This window comes from Copadichromis virginalis, linkage group LG16 (assembly GCF_057382275.1).
Source record: "Copadichromis virginalis isolate Kocher_CV1m ecotype Utaka linkage group LG16, C_Virginalis_male_GT1.1, whole genome shotgun sequence".
NCBI classification, from domain to species: domain Eukaryota; kingdom Metazoa; phylum Chordata; class Actinopteri; order Cichliformes; family Cichlidae; genus Copadichromis; species Copadichromis virginalis.
The window spans coordinates 9,685,361-9,709,602 of record NC_140633.1 but is presented as its reverse complement, the minus strand read 5'-3'; the positions used below and the strand labels follow the sequence as shown (position 1 = coordinate 9,709,602).

The 24,242-nt window shown below is 39.8% G+C and overlaps 1 protein-coding gene across 4 annotated transcripts in view; it reads right to left on the bottom strand.

The window, feature by feature from the left end:
* Nucleotides 1-3: 3 nt before the first annotated feature.
* The window catches only part of cacnb4a (calcium channel, voltage-dependent, beta 4a subunit), a 37,196-nt gene continuing 12,957 nt past the window's right edge, over nt 4-24,242 (bottom strand). For 3 of the 4 annotated variants that reach the window (XM_085435188.1, XM_085435189.1, XM_085435191.1), the window contains 12 exons: nt 15,765-15,884; nt 14,930-15,052; nt 10,357-10,484; nt 9,542-9,621; nt 9,326-9,345; nt 8,332-8,412; nt 5,077-5,135; nt 4,879-4,988; nt 4,606-4,757; nt 4,136-4,231; nt 3,812-3,988; nt 4-2,031 (listed from right to left, as the gene is read on the bottom strand). In XM_085435188.1, the coding sequence (XP_085291314.1) occupies nt 1,768-2,031; nt 3,812-3,988; nt 4,136-4,231; nt 4,606-4,757; nt 4,879-4,988; nt 5,077-5,135; nt 8,332-8,412; nt 9,326-9,345; nt 9,542-9,621; nt 10,357-10,484; nt 14,930-15,052; nt 15,765-15,884 (1,410 nt within the window). In that variant the 3' untranslated portion in view covers nt 4-1,767. The remainder of the gene's footprint in view (nt 2,032-3,811; nt 3,989-4,135; nt 4,232-4,605; nt 4,758-4,878; nt 4,989-5,076; nt 5,136-8,331; nt 8,413-9,325; nt 9,346-9,541; nt 9,622-10,356; nt 10,485-14,929; nt 15,053-15,764; nt 15,885-24,242) is intronic. The other variant, XM_085435190.1, reaches the window with a different exon arrangement.

Here is a 24,242-nt window from a genome sequence, read left to right as displayed (position 1 = left end):
TGGTATCCATACAACAGCATAACAGCAGTTTATTTCATTACAGTTGTAAAATGACAGTGCACACAAATTCTAATCAATCCATCATTCTCTCACAGGCAGTATTCAAATCTTTTAAATCACTGCTTATGCTCCACTGTTTTGAAACTACAACAATAAAAGCTACTGTGTAAGGAAAATAAGAACGGAAGCCTGCTCGTCAAACTTCCCTCTCCAGAATCACAGCACAATGAGATCTCTGGTCTATGACCTGAAATAAAACGGAGCTTTTCAATATCTAAATATTAAAATACAATATACAAGGATGTCATGTAAAAGGTAATGCTATTTAATCCCATATTAGCTGGTAGCGTACATATAAATTGAAAGATGGGGGAGAACTGGCTGCTCAACATTTCCATAAAAGTAGCATGTAAATGACACTATTAACAAAGGCAGTGCAGTCCTGCCCAAGTGCTTTTAGACAGCTTCTTACTTATCAGTAGTCTTTAATAAAACTCAAGGAGAATACACAGAAAAGCTGTAAATGACAATATAGAAGAGGTGCATGTTAAATTGCTACTCAAGGAAAGTGTTTAGTGTTACTTTATTTTATAAAACCTTTTACTAATATATTTCTTTGTCTGATGGTTGGAGGGTGTAAGCAAGGCTTTTATATAAAATGACATAAATGGAATGTAATTTATTGTTCTGGAAATTGAACCTTACACAAATTAAAATTTCTTTCCTTTGATTATTTTTCAGTGTATTATATATGGAAGCCCTCAATATAAATCACTCACAAAAACCCAAAGTCTTGCTTATTCCATGTCCTACGAAACCCATGACAGACAACAGCAGTTAATTGACGCATGGCATGTGAGAAATGCGCTGTTGTGACCATTTTAAAGACTTCTGTGCTGGAAAAACAGCTTCTTTTTTTTTTTTTCAAGAAACAAAATCATAAAAATCACAAAAATAACATAACTCTCAGAATCACACTCCCATCAGGGGTGAGAACATAAACGCTACACTTCTAGGTCTAATTGACCTCTCATTCCTGAGGTTGTGGAGCTTTGAAATGTATTAGTATCTGCATGATTTTTCTCCTTTTCTGTCATATGATTTATGACAAAAACAGCGTTTAAAAAGAAAGGGAACGGGAAGCTACTGCATGAACCCTGAATTAGCCATTCATGTCACTTTAAAACAATAGTTGTAAAACTCAGGATTCTGGAGCAAGCTTTACAGGACTTATCACACACATCAAGGACAGCGGCACATTAAAGATGCATTAAACTCTCCTTCTACCATCTCCTGGACCCGTGCAAACAAGTTCTGCGCTGATCATCACTGCTGGATGCTGTCTGGCACTGGCCTGAGTCAGATGGTCCCTGTAATTACAGTCCTACCTGCATGCTACAGTAACAGCTGAGACAGCGGGAATGGTCCAGAAGGGCCTAGTTTACTTCACTCACATGTCATACTGGTGACATATTCAAAAAATGTCCAACTTTCCCTCTTAAATATAACTTTACTGATCTTGTGCTACTTTCATATCCAGTACCTTGTTCACATCAAAGCAAGAGCAGGATTCTTATTTTTGGGTTCAAATGCTCATTTGTCAGGAGCCAAGGCCAAAGTAGATATGAGGTACTACACAAAATAAAAGGTGGTTTCAGTCCTCGTGAATGTAAGAGATTTATCATGTAATAGCAAACTTTCCCCTTGTGTTCACGGTGGTCGCTTGAAGAGACACAGGCCTATACTTTGTTAACAGCAGGCCACAGCTCAGAGCCGGTGCCTGGAGTCCTGGCTATAGCCTCCCGGGGATCCTCGGTTACGGTGGGGCTTATAAGAGTCCTGGTAGGGGTCCTGGTAGTCCTCCTCCACCAGAGGAGAGTGGTCCCTGCTGTGCTGTGAGCCTGAGGAGAGACGGTTGCGATTCTTCCGTGCCCGCTCGTTATGGCAGTTCTCATCGGCAGGCACTAGACTGCGACGTTCAACGGGCGAATGGTCTGTCGTCGTGTGGTTGCTGTTCCGGTTTCTTTGGGCCTGTTTGAGAGAAGTAATGCTGATTTCAAACTGCGTTTTGCTTTGTTAACACTCGAACAGAATCAACATAACTATGCATTTTTAATATGTTTGCATTAGAGTCCAACAGATTTATCAGTGGGCTGGTATTATCGGTCCATATCAGATATTTGATGATTGAAAAATCCAAGAAGTAAAGATGGGAGAAACACCCTTCAACACTTCAATAGTTAGTGCTGAGATTTTATAGTTTGTCCACCAGAGGGCACTTTGCAACTAATCTGAATGGAGCCAGACAGAGTGTAAACGAGTAAATAAAAAAATAAAATCATATCAAATAAAATTGTTTGTTACTCATGGTTATTTTGAGTCTTCTTCATTGGTGTCCCCGTGAAATATATCACTGTAGATACCAAAAGGTTGATTCTGTTCATCTGGACGTAGCGTTTTCAATGGGGCAAACGTTTCGTCATTCATCCAAGTGACTTCTTCTTCTTGATCAATGGTCATGAGAATTTGCATATTAATGATTAAGGAACTGACCTCACAGCCTACTGTTCATTAAGTGGTCTAGGTTCTGTTTTTGTGCAAATGTACTGTTTAATGATGATGTGGAAACAAAAGCCAAATGACTCACCTACGTTCAAAAAACACTAGAATCTGTGTAAAAAACATGCCAGCTGCTCTGGAGTCATGAATCAAAGTTTAAAGTATTTGGCTCCAACTTGAAGCAGATTGCCTAAAGGCTAGAGAGTACTGCAGAGATGAGAGTCTACAGGCAAGGTAAAGGCTCTGGTAGAGGTTCTTTGCAGTTTATGGACATCATATCTGCTAATAAGGTGGATATAAGATAATATTCATATCTGTATTTCAGTGCCATCAGTGAGTCATCTCATCCAAAATCAGTGCCAACATACAGCTAAACTCAAAGAATTATCATCAGACAATAAGAACGAGGAGTTCTGACCCCCACAGAGCCCTGATCCCATAGCCTTGGATTATATTACACAGAAGAATGAAGCCGATTCTTGGAACAAAAACAAACTACCTGCCAAGTACTCGGAAAAATACGTACACCTAGGAGGTCAGTTTGTCCTAAACACAAGTGTGATGTTTCACATGCACTTTTTCACAGAACTTTAAGTTCTTTTACAACTTTAGTTATTAAAGGTTCTATAGTTTCTTCACTTACAGTATTGAGGAAGTTACAATTACAATAGATTAAAATGTAAAAAGTTTTAAAATAGTGTTAAACCCCATTTCACTGTTAAACCATCTTGTAAGTAGGTACCAAAAATTATATTTACTTTATTTCACTATACCCTAACTACTACTAACCTTTAGGTGCCTGGGCTATACTGGGGATTTGGGTAGATAATGGACTCATCTGTTGTCCACTAAAACCTGCTGTGGATATTTTTCCAGCATTGAAAATGTGACAACAAACCATTATAACTCACTCTAAGCATTCAAGGCTTCTGATCTACATCAGTAAAGGAGCTGCAAGCTTTTTACTTTAAAGACAGCAGGAGGGCCTTTGTTTCTCGAAAGATTTTAGTGTGGCTTTCATCTTGTTGCTAGAACATTTTACTGCTAATACCATGCACCTCAGCTATGGCTTTAGGGCATAGTGCATTATCAAACGCTGAGTATTCACACACTGAAATGATCCAAATTTCCTTCTATCCGGCAGGTTGGTAAATCGAAGTCATACATGACTGAAATCTGGGATTCTGTAAAACAACAATGAGAAGAAAAGAAACCCGGGACAGTTTTTTGCTCTTTAACTTCAGAAATTCACCTGAATGGCAGCAGGATACGGGGAGAGAGCAGTGGAGCCCAGATTGCGTCCCAGGAGGGGGTTGAGCGGCATGGAAAGCGAAGTGTGCGTCGCACGCCAGTACGCCTCCAGGTACTCTGCCAGGTGTTCACAAGCATCTTCAAGCTGGTTCTCATCCAAAATAATATCAAACATCTCCTAAGGTTGGAAAAGAAGAGAGGAAGGTGTAATCTGCTGCTGCATTTGGATTTCTTTTCACCACTTGTGATTACATCATGAAACCTAACTTAAGGGAAGCAACAGCTTCTAAGTTAATTTAAAAAAAAAGGGGTGATGATTACTCACAGAAGGACACTGTGCTAGTTTCTCTGCTGCAACAAGCTGCACATTCAAATGTTTGCTTTGAGACTTCCCTCTTGATTTGATCAGCCTCTGCAAGACCTGTGGGTGACACAAAAACAGTCTAAAAATTAAGAAACTAGAAGACGAGTCGTAGCAGGCCCATGGAAATTGGACTCTGTTACATGTAGGTTTGTGACAAGAGATTCTTTTCTAGAAAATCCAGCCAACACAAGCAATGGCACGCCTGTCACTGCTCCAAACTCACATTACAGTCAAGACTATGACTTTCTCTCACTGTCTGAAGGGTTTCTTGGTATTTCACAGCTTACACTGACACTTGGCATGTTGTCAAGTACAACACAATAAAGTTTTTTGTCATTGTTTTTAAATAATATCAGTCTAAAAAAAATTAACATAATATATAGTATCCTGTTAGGCTAATGTAATTAAGTAACTTAAGCTTTTAATCTCACCTTAGGCGAGGACACCTTAACATGGACGATAATGGGTGCTAATGAAGTCTTGATGAGCTGCGCTGGGTGGTTAATGGTGTCAGCATCCAAAACCACCAGCTGTAAAGACCTGGCCAGCTCAAAGATCCTCTCTATTTCACTCTGGACCTCAGCTACAAAAAGTAAAGAATGTACGGCAGAGCAAATATGAATAAGAAACAATATGCAACATATTTACGCTCCACATCACCTATAAGACATGCGCATCATTGAGTGAGTTTCCTGTAGCTTTACCAAGGCTGGAGCGGGTGTTGGATCTCTCAATGATGGCCCTCTTACTGGGGTTGTTTAGTACTGACCTCTTGGCCAACGATATGTCAGCTGTTACCCTCGTGATGGATATCCTGGAACAAAAACTGTACGCGTCACACAGAGCACGGCCAGCACCTCGATGCAGTATATGACAGACTCTGCTTCGCTTTCACTGCTCACCTCCCATCGAACCTGTGCTTCAGGAAGTCAAACAGCGCTTTCTGCATCATGTCGGTGACCTGCAGCAATGGGGAGCGCAGAAGGCGGCGCAAACAACATGGACATGGGGAAAAGAGGAAGAAGAGAAGAATAGATTAAAACATTAATCTAATTAAAGGCAGGGGGAATAGGGAAGGCTGTCAAACTTGTTACTGTCACGGTCCCCGAGTCTTGCACCTCCCTGAGCCTGGTTCTCCGGGAGGTTTCTTCCTGTTAAAAGGGAGTTTTTCCTTCCTTTCCCACAGACACCAAGCGCTTGCAGATAGGGGGCGTTGTTTGATTGTTGGAGTTTTCTCTGTCTTATTGTAGGGTTTTGCCTTACAATATAAAGCACCTTTCTGTGTTCGCCTGTCTTGTCTTCTTGTCCTCCTCTGTGCCAAGTAAATTCTATTACCCTGTTCTGTTGTGTCCCACTTCCTGTTTTATTTTGGTAATGGTTGTCCTCTGCATCTTGCAGTGAGTGTTACTTCCCCTGTCTCATATGCTATTGTCTTCAGCTGTGTTTAGAGCTGCACCCGTTTCCTGGTCATGCACCACTTCTCGTCTATATATTATGTCAGTCTCCTCTTGTCCTATTTTACATTGTTTGCATAGTTGTGTGTTCTCTAGCATTGTTTTCCATGTCCTATAACTACCCTGCACTGCTATTTAAAGCACTTTGAGTGATCAAGCAGAGTAGAAAAGTGCTATATAAGAATCAGGCTATTTACCATTTGCTAACCAGTAGTTAATCTCTGAACTTCAGCATTAAAAGGCTCGCTTTAAGTTTAACTTCAGCATCCACTTGTCTGCCTTTGAGTCTGCAAAATTATCCACTACCCACACAGCACACCCAATGGCAGTACCAAGCAAGCAAAAGGTGGCTATAGAGGCTCATAACATGAGCAATTTTATGCAGCTATGGAGCAGAGCAGGCAGTAAAAGAAGCTAGCCCCCCATTATTCATTCTGATGGTCAGTCTCTGGCTGAGCCACATTTTTACATTACACACTTGACCAAGCTATAGTCTACCCTGTGAAAAGCTTTTTTTTTTTCCCATCCTGGCTGATGAACGTGGGTCACATTAAATAAAGCGATCAAAAGCTTCAGTGAGCGATGTCGCAAAGACGAGTGCACAGGTGATAAATTTGGGGCAATCCCTCGGTGTAGCTTTGAATATATAGGCTTGGCTGGTGAACATGCTTGCAGCTCTGAGGCCTTGAACTGAAACAGAAGTTTAAGTTCACAAAGTTACCCTCAAAGACATACACTTATACTTCCCAAGGTCTTTGACTCAGAAAAGAAATACATGGATTCGTGAATAAAATCAGGCAAAGGCGACTATTCGATTGTGCCAGTTGTCGCTCTAAATTGGTCAAAGTACACTGACAGTCACATTGGGTTGACAGGGGCTTCATGGCCATTGGGCTGTAACACAAAGCAGTTGTAAGGAATAAATAGTCCTATTAAAATGTCAAAATACATAAATGCTCTACTCACATTTGAGGTTCTTATTTAAATTTACTTAAAGGGACAGGTGAGGAAAAAGAAACATTTTCCGTAGTGCTCTTTATCCATCTATATTACCACTTTTGAAGATATTTAGTCTCCCCTAAAGACTATGAAGTGTACATATGCCATGACGAGAGGTCACACTTGTGTAACTGTGTAAGCTGTTCCATAGTTTTGGAGCTGAGGTGCTGAGGTGTGAGTCCCCCTTTAGATGGGTGCCAAGAAAATCCTTATCTGTGGACCTTAAAAACTGGTTTGGAGAATAGGGGTGAAGTAGATCAACAACACAGAGCCTCACCTCATTTAATAATGGGGTGATATGGGAAGATTTATGAGAGTGAGTTAAAAGCCTTGCAGTAGCATTTCGGGGAGATGTGAGGTCATTAATAGATGCTTTAGACAGACATGAAAACAGTGCATTACAATAATACAAGTTGCCTGTATTTTATGTCACAGTAGTAGATAGTAGACAAGAAAGTTGGCTGTGAGCGAGGGGCAATGACACATAGGAAATGGGCGGAATCAAACCCAGACCTCTGCCGTGCATATGGATCACTTACTCAACCAAATGAGTTTTAATTTTTTAAAGGAATTTTCAAAGTGCATCTTTTTGTGCAACAGTACAACTGCACAGAGCTTCATGCAACCTTGAAATATTGCATGTGACACCTATTAATTACCACGTGATTACATGTTAACTCTGTGGCACTGGCAAAATAAATAAATAAATAATATTATTGCTCACACATAAAAAAAACAAAAAAAAACCTGTAGGGTACTGCATGAACAGATAAACTACAGGTTTGGGACATGAAAAGTATCTCAAGGCATGGTACACATTATTTTATGTTTCTAATTTCAAGCGATGCTCCACTTTTTCAGACTGATGCAGTTTAACCAGAAGGTTGTTACCACGGCAACACCAGGATGGGAGACAAGGACTGTGATTCCATGACAACTGACTTCAGCACTCCCACCTTCCACAGCGTCCTTGGCCTCCTTTATGCTTTGCACTGTCGTTCCAACCAATTATCAACGAGCAGTTTGGATTTGGATGCTGTTACCCCGGGAACGCTCATCGCAGAATGAATTAACTGGGATTGAAATTCAGTAACTTACAACATGATGTAATATTCATGTAAGGCATGAGTCTGCATGGCCCATATGGACGCATGTTAAGGCAACTCGCCCTGCTGAGTTCTTTATCCAATAGATTTAAATTCCCGTTCCTGTCCAATAAAGATTGCAGACATGGTCTGAGGTAATACTTGGTTGCCTTCTTTGTTCATTCTGACTGATGAAGACACACTGCTGTCGAAATGTCAGCCTGATTGCACAATTAAAAGCTGTGAATTCATCAGCATGCTCCAGCCCCTTCTGTCCTTTCAAAGTTTGCTCACACTGGGAAGCACCCAATACAGTATTCTGCTGTAAAACGAATGTCACGCCACAGTCTTAGATTAAGGATGTCCTCACTAAGTAACAGTGAATTTGAATGAAGAGCACTATCAGACTTGTTATTTCCAAAGTGTTACTTGTTTTTAATAGGATCCCATAAGGATACTGAAGAATCTGCGTCTAGAACAAAGGACTTCTGAGTGGTCTCTTTCACCAGGACTAGTGAATTCATCCTTCATGATAAAAACGACTCATTTATTTGTTCATCTTTTGTGGAGGAAAAAAAAGGCAGAGTCAGCCTGCTGGAGGAGCAGCAGTCTTTCTTACCTCATAACCTTTCAGGGAGGGTCCCACCAGGACAACTGGCCTCATGGAGGGAACCACGTCATATGGCGGAACATGCTCAGCCTGGAGGTCCAGAAACACAGAGATAAAGTCAAGCTCTAATATTTTTAGCATTTGTTTCCTAAAGTCTGAAAGCAACCCAGAACTCTCCCAGTGTGTCTGAGTGTAAGTGGAGAAATGCTTTAACCAGTGCCAGCACCAATCCAGAGAAAGATGTTGAAATCAAAGATTTTAAACAACTTCTGCTTCGTCAAAACTGTGAATTAAAGATTAAATAGTAGTAAACACTGATGATGCAAAACCTGCTCTGAAGTTCACAACCTTAACTGGATGGTTGGGAATTTTTCCTTCCCACTGTTGGGTTTTTCTCTCTATGTATTATTGTAGGGTCTACCTTACAATATAAAGCACCTTAAGGTGACTGTTGTTGTGATTTGGTGCTGTAAAAAAAAAAGAGAAAAAAAGGAAGAAGAAGGTAGAAACTGATAAACTAACATATTATAATTAATACGATTAAATGACTAAGAATGCGGTGAATCAATTTAATGGTCGTATTAATTGTTTATGTAAACAAGGGAAGATCAAGATAAAAGAAAATATAAGATAAAAGACAAAGAACAGAGAGAACAGTGTCTGTAACGAGGAGGCGTCCTCTTCATTTGAGATGCAGTCAAGCAATTTCTTCCACTTTTTTAAGAAAGTCTTGGATCTTATGCAGGAGTGGTTGGTGTGTATTTGATCACACTGTCTCCAGCATGGCCGATGTGACTGGCATCATTTGCTCATAGCATAAGGTTCCAACACACTTTAATGTTAAATAAAAAGTTTGCCAAAATTACAGAGTAATCTCCACCGTCCATATATGTACGCAATGTATAGATCTGGTCTTTTGTTTTAAAGGGACACAAAGCCTTTTTCTAATAACTGACAGTTCACCTTTAATTACATAAATAAGCAAATAAGCTGTCACACTCACCACTTTCTGTTTCTGCTTTCCTGAAAAAGAAGAGAAATGTGTAGTAAGTGCACACATTTCTATCAGCTATGTTAAAGCCTTATTTTACTACAAAAGGTTAAAAAAAGATGCTCCTACTGATACACAGATATAACTGCAAAGCAGAAGACAAGACCATCCCTTGTGAATCTAACCGTAGCATTTGCTATTATAAATAACCGGATCTGTGCAACCAACCTGCAGAGTTTGGGTTTGGTTTGAACGTTCCTGACACCATCTCTCCCAGACTGGAGGAGGAATTCCCACTGGATTTACTGCTGGATGGATAACACCGGATAGAAAGAGCAGTGTTACTGTAAAAGCTAATGGGATGATTTCATCTGTCACCACCACCGCCCACGAATAAACTCACTATCTCCTACAGTCATAAACTGCATATTATACTATGTTCTTGGATTTAAATAACATCAAAGAACTGGTGAATCAGTGATGTGTCTGTAAAGTAAGGCAGACTTCTACTGAAAGATATAAATACATACAAGACAAAAGCGATTGCATTAATCAACGACTGGCGTGCAGTTTGTCGATTGTTCTTTCACTGTAAATATATATGACCTAAATATGTCATCATTTTTCTTTCTGTACTATTGTGATTACATGGCTTTGTGATAGAAATCACAAAGTACCTCACAGTGACAAGTGCTTTTTTTGTATTTTATGGTAACTGCGAAAGGATAATAGTACTCAGCACCATTAATCGTCTCAGTGACTACAACCCAGCATCCCATCTGATGGAAAATTCTGTGGTGGCTCTGATCCAGGTATACCTCCGAGAGCCTGGACCACACAGCACAACTTGGATTTCATCCACCTGACATCCTGCTTATCTGCCAGCCTCTACTCATCCCTAAAGTGGCTCGCTCTCAGTACAATCCCAAACCCTTCAAACTCTCTTTATCCCATTTGATCCATGTCTCTTCTCTGCAATATCTGTTGCTGCTGCTGACGCCTTCGCTCTGCCACACTCATCCAGCCCTCCTCCTCCTGCTCACCCAGGGAAGCGTCCTCTCTTCTGTTCCTGTTGAAGGCGGATGTTCTCCAGCTTCAGTGGGCTGGGAATGAACCCAATGTCACAGCCCTCTTTCACCAGGCGTCCAATCCACCAGTCATTGTTGTATTTCTGAAAAACAGAACGAGAAAAGTCTCAGCGACAAAATCCCAGAATTTAAATTAGTTCTTAAGAGTAATCCATTGTAATTAAGTGAATTTCCTCTGTATCGGTATGCAATACAGCGAAACAGCTTCCACATTACAAATATCTCTGTCCATAAAGATACCTTTATCACTGTTCATGCTGTAATTACAAATAACAGTGTTCAGTAGACTGATATGGAACGCCAGGACTGCCATAATGAATTAATTAAATACACCATTAAATAATTAATTAAATGTGGCAATAATTAATTAAAATTGGAATTAATTAATTAAATAAATAGTTATGACACATGTAATTAATTAATTATTGACACATTTAATTAATTATTTATGTATTTCACATTTTAATTAATTATTGACACATTTAATTAATTAATTATTGACACATTTAATTAATTATTTATGTATTTCACATTTTAATTAATTATTGACACATTTAATTATTTAATGATATATTTATTTATTTCATTTTGGCAGTCCTGACGCCTGGCTCTCGTCATGAAATAATTTTATCTGTCAGCCTCACCCATCAAACTCAGGGGGCGGGGTTAACGCTGCCCATGCAGCTTCTCTAACATTTGATTGGTTGCCGTGCAAAGTAAGTCAAAACAGGTCGATCCTAGAAAATCGATTGCTTGTGTAGACTTGGGGCAGCCAGTTATCCCAGAATGCAGATCAAATCACAGGCAGCAATGGTGGTGGTGTAGTTTTAAAATACCCCGTTTTTCTGTCACCAGCTACACTTTTAACAGTGTTTTAGCCGCGAATGTCGCGACGTATGTCTGGTCAGGTTGTCAACATAGAACATGTTTGCAAAAGTGCTCAGATGTTTTCAGAGATTTCACTAGCTCTGCTAACAGTTAGCATGCAGAGTGCACCGAGGGGGTTACGTTAACCGGTTTGTTTACATATTCCACTCTCCGTGTTCCACATGTTGCATTCGCAGATTCTCATTTTCACCGAACGATCGTCTCTTTCCGCCTGGTCTTGTGTCTCTGTGCTTCTGTAACATAAAGAACGAGCTGACATTTTTCTCACGAAACCAGCGATCAGCTCAACAGACCCTCAGTTTACCTGCATGCATCCTCCTCCTCATCTGTCAGCTGTTTAACACCTGCTGCTAATTCAAGAAACACGCCTAGTTACCTGGTGATAGTCACAGTTTAACTGGGCAGCCGGTGCTCGATATAACGCAATGTCAGCGCATTTTTCTGCACAAGATAAGTAAATATAGTGTTTTCCCCGAGCGCAGAGCTGCTGGAGCTTGTTTCCTTACAGAGCACTTTATAGGCGAACAGCTTTATCAGCGGCTGATGTCCAATCACCGGCACACAGCTTTCAAACCTCAGCTGAGTTTTAGCTCTCAGTGGTTAAACGCTGGACTTCATTCACTCAGGTTCTGTCTGTCGGGTCACGTTTACTTCGCTGTTTTGTTTACAACTGAGCAAATCGGTTTGGCTGAGGTTAAAGTTACGTTTCATAACTGCATAGTTTCACAGACGTTTAATGGTTCACTGGCACATGTGTTAGACTGAACTATCATCTAAATATCATCTGTTTTTTAATAGTTATTCAACTGTATTCTAAGCACCAGCTGTCTGTTAGAATGTGATTTTTTTTCTCTCTCTGTTGGCAGAGGTATAAAAATGCGCAGGAAAATCTGACATGCATGGCGAACTTCACCGACGATATTTAGGGAGGAATAAACACACATCAAACATAAATGAACCATTTGTCTGTCTCCATAATTGAGAGAATTTTCTCTTCTTATGTCAACTCTCTCTCTCTCTCTCTCTTTTTTTTTTCTTTTTTTTTGCTTTTTCGGTCATGTTATGTTTACCTGTCAAAGGCTTGTTACAAACTATGAAACACATTGTGCAGACTTCTGGATGTTAGAAGAAAACTAATACTGCTCATGAATGAGACTAAAGGCAGGAAGGTGTCCTTTAAAACTAAACATGTTAATAGGACCTCCCTGTTTATATCATAGTTTATGATATAGCACGTGTATTTCAGTAATAGCCTGCTGAGGCCACTATACGTGCTGGCCTCATATCAAATGTGAAGGCAGACTGAGTCTATGTTTGACGTTTTTTATATCTAATCTTCCTTTTCAAACATTTAAACAGCAGCGAGTCTGCAGCTGAGGGAATACAAATTCAAATTGTCGGAACAGGTTTGCTCGTTTCTTGGATTCATTTGGTGATTTATTAAATGTATAACTGTTATTCTAATCTGCTGCTGAGTCTCTTACACTTTTCTTTATGCTATATATTTTCACGTCTCTGGAATAGTTGGCAGTTAGATAGTCAGCTGGGAAACTTTGTGTTAACTCATGGAGCTGAGGATATCGTGGATATGCTGACCTCGCTGCGTGGTGTACAGAGCGAGGTCAGCATGATTAATATTCACAATAAAAATATTAGCCGAACATCATGAAGTCTGTATGTGTTTCATAGTGTCGAACAACCTTTGTACAGTTAAAGCCAGCAGTTACTACATGACGGAAACACCAACGTTATCTCTTTTATGTGTTTATACAGGTCACGCTGATTACTGAACAAAAACCCAAAGATCAGATGTTAAACAGATTTATTTGCTCTCTCTCCTCCTTAAACATGTTTTTAATGTTAGTTATAATTCAGAATTGGCGACTGAAACACGTAGGACACATAAGAACATCAGGAAATAAAACATCGATAAATATAACCTCAGTAAAAGAAGTCAGCGGGGGTTACTACAGCTGTGTACCGGGGCCTGCGCTTTGTCGGTGGGATTGCTTGCGAGGCGAGCGGGTCTATCCCACGCTTTGCCGTGAGACTGGGCAGACATCTCCGAAATCATCGAAACACTTTTGCAAAGAGGCTGTATCTTGACAAACCGACCAGACACATGAAGATTAAACCACTACATTCTCGGCTAAAAAAATATTAAAACGGTATTTGGTGACACACAAACAGGGTTTTTCAAAGCTCAGTTCTGTTAGCTTCCACATGCCGGTTGTTGTGTGCTAGAAACAATGGCCACCAGGCCAAAGCAATGGTTTTGACTCGATCAGCGTTAACCCCGCCCCCTGAGTTTGATGGGTGAGGCTGACAGATAAAATTATTTCATGATGAGAGCCAGGCGTCAGGACTGCCAAAATGAAATAAATAAATATATCATTAAATAATTAATTAAATGTGTCAATAATTAATGAAATGTGTCAATAATTAATTAAAATGTGAAATACATAAATAATTAATTAAATGTGTCAATAATTAATTAATTACATGTGTCATAACTATTTATTTAATTAATTCCAATTTTAATTAATTATTGCCACATTTAATTAATTATTTAATGGTGTATTTAATTAATTCATTATGGCAGTCCTGGCGTTCCATAGACTAACACAAATATTTCAGAACGCTGTGTACTAATAATACAAAGTACAGACAGGATCCTTTTTTTATTGGCTGGCTGGATTTCAGTCAGGGCAAACAAATAAAGAACGGTCAAACTGACCTTAAAGCAGACTGCTATTTCTGCTTTTACAGGCGTCTATGATGAGACACATTAGTGAGCCCTGCACCACACCAACTGTACAAAACCAGAACATCAACTCATCCGGCTCATGATCCAACTTAAGTCACAGGTTGATGTTTTGTGTGTCCAGACAGAAAGTTGTATTGATTTGCTTTAACTAGTTGTTGTGAGAAGCCTCACAAACAATCATATCAGGACATATTAATGGAGTTTAACTCAAATCTAAGGAGTGGCAATTTTTGTGGAAATGGAAAAGCGCAGGTAAAGTAAAGATGATAGAGAGTGTATTTACTCCAAGGCCTTGTTCAGACTATCAGCTTAGATATGTTTTTTGCCCCCACATACAATAGAATCACAGCAAACTACGCTCCTGCTCCTGGATTCAAACTCTTAACAGCTTAACAGGAAGCAATGTATGAAACTGGGAAGAACAACAGCCTGTGCACACACAGCAAAAAAAACAAACAACTTGTTTGCAGGCACTTTGGGGGAAACCTATGTGATGGAAAGCTGCATCTTAATCATGGCTATATAGCTACAGATGCTCAGGTTGTTACCATGACAACCCATACAGATACATTAATGAAATCTGGACGCACATTCAGTCTGTTAACTTAAAAGCTACATTTTGAGCATAGCTCTTTTTATGAATATCAGATTAACTTGTGACTCTTTTCTTGGCTCTTGCAATGAAAAAAAAAAAAAAACAGAGATAGGTCACAAGCTCCATGATGGGAAAAGTTGTTACACAGAGAGTAGCAAAATAGCTAACATGAAACTCTTTGTTTAGTTAAAAAAACACTTTCTCCTGTGGTTAAAAACTAAACTGTGCAGGCTGAATTGAATCCCCCCCTACAGTGCCACACCGCAACTGAATTGCACCTCTTTGATGTGGAGGAAGTCCTTGGCATCAAAAGATACAGCCGTGCCAGCCACGGGAACATCCTCATCCAGCGCACCACAGTAACTGACATTGGTCTTCACTGCAAACGCAACTGCTTTAGTCTGCAAGACAGAAAGGAGGGACGAGTTTTTGTAGCAATAACCATGTATATTAGCAGTGAATAATTTGGTTCAGACAATCACAGAATGTGACATTTTGTACAGCACCAGCGTGCCCATCGTGCTCCAGCATCACACATGCAGAACGAATGGCCTGCAGTGAGGGGTGGGCACTGCTGAAGAGAAGCTATTTTAGACCTCCTGACAACAGTGGCTGGAAGACAGCATCAGTAGTGATCACACCACATCTACAGCAGGTAGCAGGGAAGCCTCATACCAAGGCCATAAAACCAAAGTATTATTATTATTATTATTATTATTATCATCATCATCTGCTCCTGCGCAGTGAATGAAGTGATCAAATTGAGTGATCTTAATGCTTAACTGTTTAATTTCACCATTATTTCCTAAACTGATGCAGTAATAAGTGTCACGGGTGTTTTCCTAATGTTAAAGGCTACATTTCACTGAAGTACTCAATTGCATTGTTGTGTTTGTTTCATGTAACTTATTTACGGTGTGAATGTTGGCACACGGTGTCACTTTTACAATGTTGAAAACTGTAAAAGTTCAGAAACAGTATGGCAACCTTTACACAGCCATTAACACAGATTAGCAGGGCAACCAGTGATGCAAAATCCTTTTTTTTTTTTTATGTGATATACAGCCAGTTATGGTGCTCTGTTACCCATAAACAGCTCCTAGTGAAACTGACCTTTGCTCTCTCAAGCTGAACAGTGGCCTGCTGCTCCCTCTCCTGCCGGCCGCCCTCCTTCTCCTCCTCCAGGGACACATCTGAATCAGATGGTCGGCTTGTGTAGGAATCAGCTGAGCCCTGAAGAAAAAGAGTACACAAAACGTGGAAACAAGCCAATAGCACAATAGATGCAGGTACTAAGGATAAATAACCACATGGTGACATAACTTTCTTTATGCCCTCCAGATTAAATGTGACATCTTTGTTGTGCAATTTCATGTGTCCTGCACAGACAGATGCAGGGCTTGGCAAGAGCCTATTTCTTAAAAATATAGAGACAAAGAGATTTTTATGGAAACCCAGGTGTGTGTGTGTGTGTGTGTGTGTGTGTGTGGGGGGGGGGGGGGGGGGGGTCATATGTGATTAGTTGAATTACTTTCCATGCAAGATCAAAGGCTGACCCATTCTAAGATGACGGTTGCATGAATAGCTGAAAAGATTCAGAAGCTATTTTTTATTTCAAAGGATGAAATCGAAACAGACCACGGCAGACCGAATACAAATGTCAAAAATCTTTTATTCCCTTGAAAAAAGGCTCATTTGAAAAAAGGCTCGTTACTATCACAGTAACATAATTTCAAGTAAAAGTGACAAAAAGGACATTTGAATAATATGATGTTCATCTCTTATTTTCTTAGGGGTAACGCACTATTTAAGTCATAAGTATTGTTTTAAAGGAATAGTAAACAAATGCTCCCACCCACCATCCTTCTCAGATTTGGAGGAGAAAACTAAAACAACCTTAAGTCATGCTTTTTGTTAAAAGAAATATAACATTCAATTTATGAAATATAATACATCACTTATTTTGCTTTATATGGTTCATAGGCTCCCCCCCTTTTATCAGGCCAATGGTAGGTCCAATTCAGGTGCATAATCCTAGCTATAGTGGCCACTTTAGCATCAGACAAGGCTGGCTGCCATAAATCTGTGTTGAGTATAGGCTGTCAATTAACTGTCTACCTCAGCTGTCAATATAGCAGGTGTTCATATCTATTTACTCTGAAACTTTTCACTCTTTGTGAAAAGAGTCTGATGAGTCAGTGAAGCTCACTTCTGTCAGATGAGAGTTAGAAACTGAGGATATCCTGAAATTTTCTGTTGGTAAGTGCAGGCTTTGCTGCTGTTAGCCTCTGTTAGCTACTGTTAGCCCTCATTAGCCGCTGTTAGCCTCTGTTAGCTGCTGTTAGTAAAGGTTTCACATGATGTGAGAATGTAATCAAACTGTCTATCACAGGGAAAGTGTGAGTTTATACATTGTCTGTGTAAAGTTTACTTTAAGACAGACATGAGAACAGTACTAGGTCTCTTATCTTAATTCTGACAGGTAAGTTCAAGTTAAAATATTTCTTGAAACTAATTTATTTTAGTTTTTTTCTGTAACTTTTCTAATTTTATTAATGTCCACATTTTTGCTCCATACTGTGTTTTTCCTATACAGACACCAGGAAAAGTAGAAATTGTGCATGGTAAATATAAGGTTTGGGGGATTAATCGATAGAGACAGTTGAGAGAGGCGCCAAGTACAGGAAGAGATAGCAAGGTCAGTTGGTTAGCTCAACCCAGGGATTCCCTCCTTGGGGCATCAGTACCAATGTGGTGTTTTTGTGTCGCCCCTTTTACCATATTTGGGTTTGTGGAGAGTTTCAGGCTAATTCTTGTCTGGCATTATTCTTAAGTATGTGTGCCTGTATATAAATATAAAGTCTGCTTCAGGCTGAAGATCAGTTTGATCACATGTCATAACTGTCACTCTGCAGCAGAGTCAGTGTTGGGCATTTTAACTGCTGGGCTAGAGGAGCAGTAAAAACACCCACCCACTTATTCAAGGCAGATAAAATGATTGTGAACTACAACAAGAGCAAGATTCTGACCAACTAGCTGAAAAAAAAAATGTGTCAACATAATTTGAAACAACAGTGAATGCTCAGCTGGGAAGCACATTTTCCCACAGCAGAGAATTATTACAACATCATTGCACTCAACAGGCTCCAGGCATCAAATACAGTGAGCTGCCCATCCTGCAGTGAGGGAAGCACACTGCAGGATATTTTGCACAGCTGATATTTTGTCCTCCCTTATGGTATTAAGAAGGATTAAGAAGGAATAATTACTGAAGCAATTTGCAAACTTGATTTGGTGGGAGAGAACATTTCACTTGTGTGAAGCAAGTTCTGTGGGAGGAAAAAAGTGCTTTTGAGTTCATAGACACAGCAAATAAATTGCCAGCTGGCTTGGTGAAACAGATCGCATCTGTGTTGCTGTTACAGTAGCAATAAAGGCAAAGAATGGCAAAATGGTGTTTTGCACCAAAGAGCTTATGGATAAGTTCAATTTAAATGGAAACTGGGGCTGATGTTCTTGTAACAGCCATGCACTAAACAATAAATCTTTTTGGGTGCCAGACCTCACCAGTATCCTGACTAGAGTCATTACAAGGTTCCACCAAGAGCCTGTCGCTACTACTGCTAATCAACACCAGCAAAGCTCTAGTAATACAAAGGATGGTTTGGACACCCCACCAATAAAAGGCATCCTATCCATTGTGACTTACATCTGTGATTCACTGGGAATGTGTGGTTTTCCAGCAAAAGGATCGTCTAAGATCTATGCAGGCCATAGCACAGCTAGCATGATTTAATTCTTGATAAGCAGTGGTCCAATTCAATGCACAGTTGATTTGAAGTTGCCCAGTCTCCAGTTTGTTCCTGTTACCTGTCTGCTTACTTGTTGGCTACCCTGCAAGCCTCTGTGCCACACTTCTGGGAATAAACCATTTAAAACTATTCCTGCCTTCCTGAATATTTAAGGTGACTATATCAGCTTAATGCTATAGGCTCATGAGAGTGAAACAAAAAGAACACACTTCTTGCACATGAGTTGGGATAATGGACCTGGAATACAAACCCATCAGTCATAACAAGTGCTTTCAGCCACAGTGTACAAGGCCTCTATTTTCAAACAGGGCTGACTTATAGTTTGCTTACACTGTCAACTCACAGCAGTAATGCAAATCTTGGCTCTGAGGACGTCACCTTTGGCTGACCGGTACTGTTACTGTTTGTAATGCCATGTGGGAGAACTGGCAACAGTTCAATTTGCTACAACTGCACCATGGCAGAACAGAGTGCTTGAACACTGTGAAATCTTTTAATTATAGTGGTAATATAGTTTTTGAATACACTGAATTTTATGCAGTTGAAAAATGCATTGGTGAAAAAGTGTTTATTTTGAGTTAAAAACAGACTAGTTAACAATTACAGGGACAAATAGAGGAGTTACTAAACATTAAAAATACCAATATGTGACCAAAAACAGACACTCACACACTCCAGAGATATGGAGGTTATTAGGTTACATGGTTGTTATTGATTATCTGTAGGTGTGAATGTTTCTCTAACTCTCTGTGTTAGCCCTGGGACAGACTGGTGACCAGTCCAGTTCATACCCCACCTTTCACCCTATGGCAGCTGGTTAAGCCCCCCTCCCCTGAGCTCTATAAGCGGAAGCAAATGGACAGATGGATGCTCCTGTTGATGCGCCAGGGACCAGTATTGGGCAGTTTCCAGGGTTTTTAACTTGGACCAGTGAGCAACCAGTCAGCCTTGCATACAACCCAGTCTACGCATGTGTAACATGCACACATGCGCAGCCACTAACACGGCGTTAGTGTAGACGCTCTTCACTGTAAGAGACAATGTAGAAGGGGCCTGTAACAGCAAACCTAATCAGACACCTGAATTATAACCTACCCAACTGAACATGGACATTTTAAGTTAAAAAGGCAAAGTAGCCAAGGCTAAAGCTAGCAGCCTCTGTATGAGCAAAGAATCAAAGCAGGCGAGAGGAAAATTATGGACACAAGTAAAACAGAGAAAAAGTCAATGTCCTGTTATGTGATGATTCAATAAAATGACTATATGTTACAATCCCTTATAGTGCATTCCTTCAAATGGAGAAAGTCTTGAGGGATGGCTACTATGAGGAAAGGCAACCCGGAAACTTTACCAGCGGGACACGTCGTTGTGTGCCTCAAATTCACAGGGTGTTTCGGTCTTTTATCATAAGCTATTCTGCCATTTTTTAGTTTCTTTTTACCTTCCTTGGTTAGGTTTAGGGATTAGAAATCTGATCTAGATTATAATATTAAATATTTGGGACACTTCATCAGTAGTGGATGTAGATCCCATGAGATTATAAACATTACTAGAAATTGTTTATTTATAGAGGAAATTGTTACTTTAGCAACAAAACTATTAGAACCAAACCTTTGAACCATTTTGAATGCTGATATAATCCATGCAGTTTTAAAGTCTTGCGATAATTGAAATCAACTTTAATTTTGATAATGCTTTACAGTAACTGCCTAATTAAGCAATCAGAGGCATTTTCAAGATACTACTGCGACTGAGAAATGCTTCAAGGACTATTTTATATAAACAGCCACAGCATTTTAAAATCCTGTGTCGTCACTGTGGATAAAATAGTGATGTTCTAAACCAAAAAAGTCCAATAAATGGCCAAAGCAACATACTGTAACTTTGCCTTAGCAGACTTGAACAGTACTTGAGATCACAGCTAATATGTTGTTAAATTGAGAAGAAAACATTTACTGAGCAAAATATCAGTCAGTTACCCTCCTTTGGTCTTTGAAAAGCTTCTGAAAACAATCCAAACCCATACAGTAATCAAAATTATTGTAGGTGCAGATGAATAATTACATAAGCATGGACACTGGACACGTGTCTTACTAGCAGGAAAGGTCTAACTCAGTGCACTGTATTAGACTGCATAGAGTCTCTGGGGTTCAAATGTTAATTTCTGCTAATCAGTGCTTTCCATTCAGGGTAGAGGCAATGTACTATGTTCTGTGGCCTGCAGGCTGCTGTGCACACCCTTCTCTCCAGGGTCATGAGCCAGTTATTCTCCTTGTCACCAGCATTAAATAAGGGAAATGGCTGAATGATGAGACGGAACATAGCTGCTAAAATAGTTGCCACCAGCAATGTCAATATCATTTATGATTCACTGGCCTCACAGTTCATGTAACCCACCTGCCTGCAGGCATTAATAAATCTCTTTATTTGCAAATCTGACTGCTTGTATCTGTCACTTGGACTATAGTTACAGGAACAAAGCACTACAGACATTCAGTTAACGCGTACTGTGAAAATGTTATGCAATATCTGAAAAGACGACTATGCTACCAAACCACGTGGTATGATGTAATGTATAATGAAGGAGTAATGACGTAATGCATGACTGTATTCATTCATTTTAATGACTTCTTTTCTTTCATATCGCTGTTCATCAATCAAAGCAGCTCATTTCCCACCATGTGACACATGAAACAACATGTGTCCTGATTAACATCAAAACAAATGAAGAAATATATGATAGCAAAACAAAATCCTTAAAAAGTGTCCATCCATCCATCCATCCTCCCTCTTCCACCATATCCCAGCTACCATAGGGCGAGAGGCTAACACAGAAAGACAGACAACCATTCACACTCACATTCACCCCTATGAGCAATTTAGAATCACCATTTAACCTAAGCCCACTAACAGCATGTTTTTGGATGGTGGGAGGATGTCAGAGTACCCAGAGAGAACCCACGCAAAAACAGGGACAACATGCAAACTCCACACAGAAAGGCCCCGCCCAGGTGGAGTTAAATATCTTCTTTCTAAACAGTTAAACAGTATTGTGCCCCGGAGTCGTCATGCCATCCATCCACTCAAAACAGAACAAAACTCAGAATATCATGTTCCTGTGTGTGCCAGAAATAAAGTCACAGAGAACAAACTAACACTCCGATTCTGTCTGTCAGCTTCATTCAGACACCATGATATTTAATAACTGGGGAAACTGTGAAAGCAGATGTCAGGAGATGATGAATGATTGAAAAAAAGGCCGATAATTAATACAATAAAACACAATACCTCATTTCAGTCTTAATACACGCTAATATTCATGTGAATGTGCTCAGTTACACCAGTTTAAATACAGACATGCCTTGTTGCTTCATACCAGTATGTCTCCAGCTCATCAACTCAGGCGGATTCAGCATTCAGTTCTGCCGAGTAGCCAGCTGGTGGATGTTCAGAGTCCTGCAGTTTCGGCTAAATGGGCTGAAAAACTGGACTTTAGCATAAATGTTTACCTAGCAGATGACAGGACAGTCTGTTCCCCCATGGATGCTGCCAGACGCTCTATTTAAAACAACCTATCCATGCAGGACAAGGACTGAAGAAGGAGGGTGCAGCTATGCCATATTATAAAAAGAGCATCATTTGTCTCATCTTAAAATGTCATATGTGGTGAAGAAAGACTTTTTGAGCAAATGTCAGAAAATAGTTTGTTTTGGGAATATCTTACTATCGTTGAAATATTACAACTAGATGCCAAACGCACACCGCTATTCCAGTTTCATCTTAAAATATGTGAAAGCTGTGATTCTTCACATATATATGACAACGATGGTGCAAAGCTGCAGGCAGCATGACACATGCTTATAAACCCTTGACTTCTGACTAAGGCGTGATGCACTGCTTCGAGGCCGTCGTCATCAAGATCATCTGGCATGACAAACAGAACTCTCGCTGCATGTGTATGTATGATATTACATATGTGTTATGTAATATAACACATGTGTAATTATGTTTTATATTAATGTAATTAACGTACATTAATGTAATTATTAACATGCTAATAATTGCACGTTAATAATTACATTGCACAGCATCTTGGTCAACTGAGGTTGTTTCAAATATGCTATATAAATAAACTTGGAATTGTCATGGTTTGCTAATGGGAGTGACTGATAATTCACTCCCATTGTCTTTCAGAATAATTCAGAATTGTCTTTCCAAACTTTTCCATCAAATGCATTTTTTTTTGTTATGCATTCATCTCTTGATATGTTTCATCTATCCATTTTCTGCTAATTCCTTTTCCAATTTAGGCAGTCTAACCCAGCCGTCTCAGGGTAAAAGCTCACAAACCCATACCACGTGGACACGTCAGTAGAGATACAGAACAGAACCATTCGAGCTAATGTTCATTTCTAAGGTTAGAATCACCAACCAACTTACCATGCATGTCTTTGCCCTGTTGGAGGGAGTCAGAGTACAAGGAGAGAACCCATGTGGCACATGGAGAACATGCAAACTTGACACAGAAAGGCTGAGCGGTGGATTCAGAATCGGGATATTCTTGCTGTGAGGGAACAGTGCTCACTACCGTGCCACCCTCTTTATGCTCACTTACCCCAGGAGGCAAGGAGGCTCACCCAACTGTTGTCAGGGATCGACTCGGGGGACAGTGGCAGATGGGGAGTTTGACTGGGTCAGTACACCTGAGAAACTTTGATGCAGGTTTGCTATGGTGAGCTCATGGAGGACACAAATCTCGCATGGAGCAGTAGACAAAATCTTGTTTGGATACTGATTTCTTCATATTTGTTTCTCTTATATTTCCATCCTGTCTGTCACTTGTGAAGCAGTTTGAAATGCATTCGATTATTTTTTAAAGTGCCTTAATTTTTTTAGTTGAATGTCTTTGTCCCCCATTTGCAACCTTTCAAAGAGATTATGAAAAGATGTGTTCCTATCCTGAATATGGCCTTGAAGCATGGGTTTGGTGACTATCACTCCCACTGGACATCAAAAATTAAATGAAAATGTGTAACAGGGCAAAATGTGTAACAGGGCATTGGTACTAGAATAAGTCTTTGAAGTCAACCTGCCAGGCTGGACAGTGTGGATTAATGTCTTTGTCCAGGGCTTGCAGGCGTCTCCGCTAATGATCCATTCAGAGCCATGGGAGTCTTTGGTTGGTACAAATAACTGTTATTTACTGCCTCATTACAAATGAAATCTATAGCTGGAAGAGTGGAGAAAAAGAAATAAAACCACCACACAGCTGCCCACTGCAGAGTATCACCTGATGTATGTTTTTTTCTTTTAAAATAACAAACTACATCTTTTTGTAACACAGAATAATGTACATTTTATCTTCAACATGGAGGCTGGCTTTGTTTATAACATGAACCTATTGTTTTAAACAGTAGCTTTACTTTTACATTATATTATAATGTAAAATAACAGTTTATTTTTCATACCCTTGTGCACGTTTATTGGAAGCAATCATCTCAAAAGTAAGAATAAAAATCCAGTTGTTACTAGTAGTAGTGTTTTAAAATCAGGCCATATTACCTCAGATCCCTACATCTGCCACTTTACAAACCTGAAGTTATTAATGCATGACAAAGACGTCAGTCAACACAAGGCATGTCTAAAATTACTGTCATGCACATTACACAAGCAAAGACTCCTACCCCCCGCTTTTCGTTTCTGCACAAACTGTGGCTCATTATCGAAGTGTCAAGTGGCCGGTCTTGAGTCCGTCATGCCACACTCTAACCTTATCTGT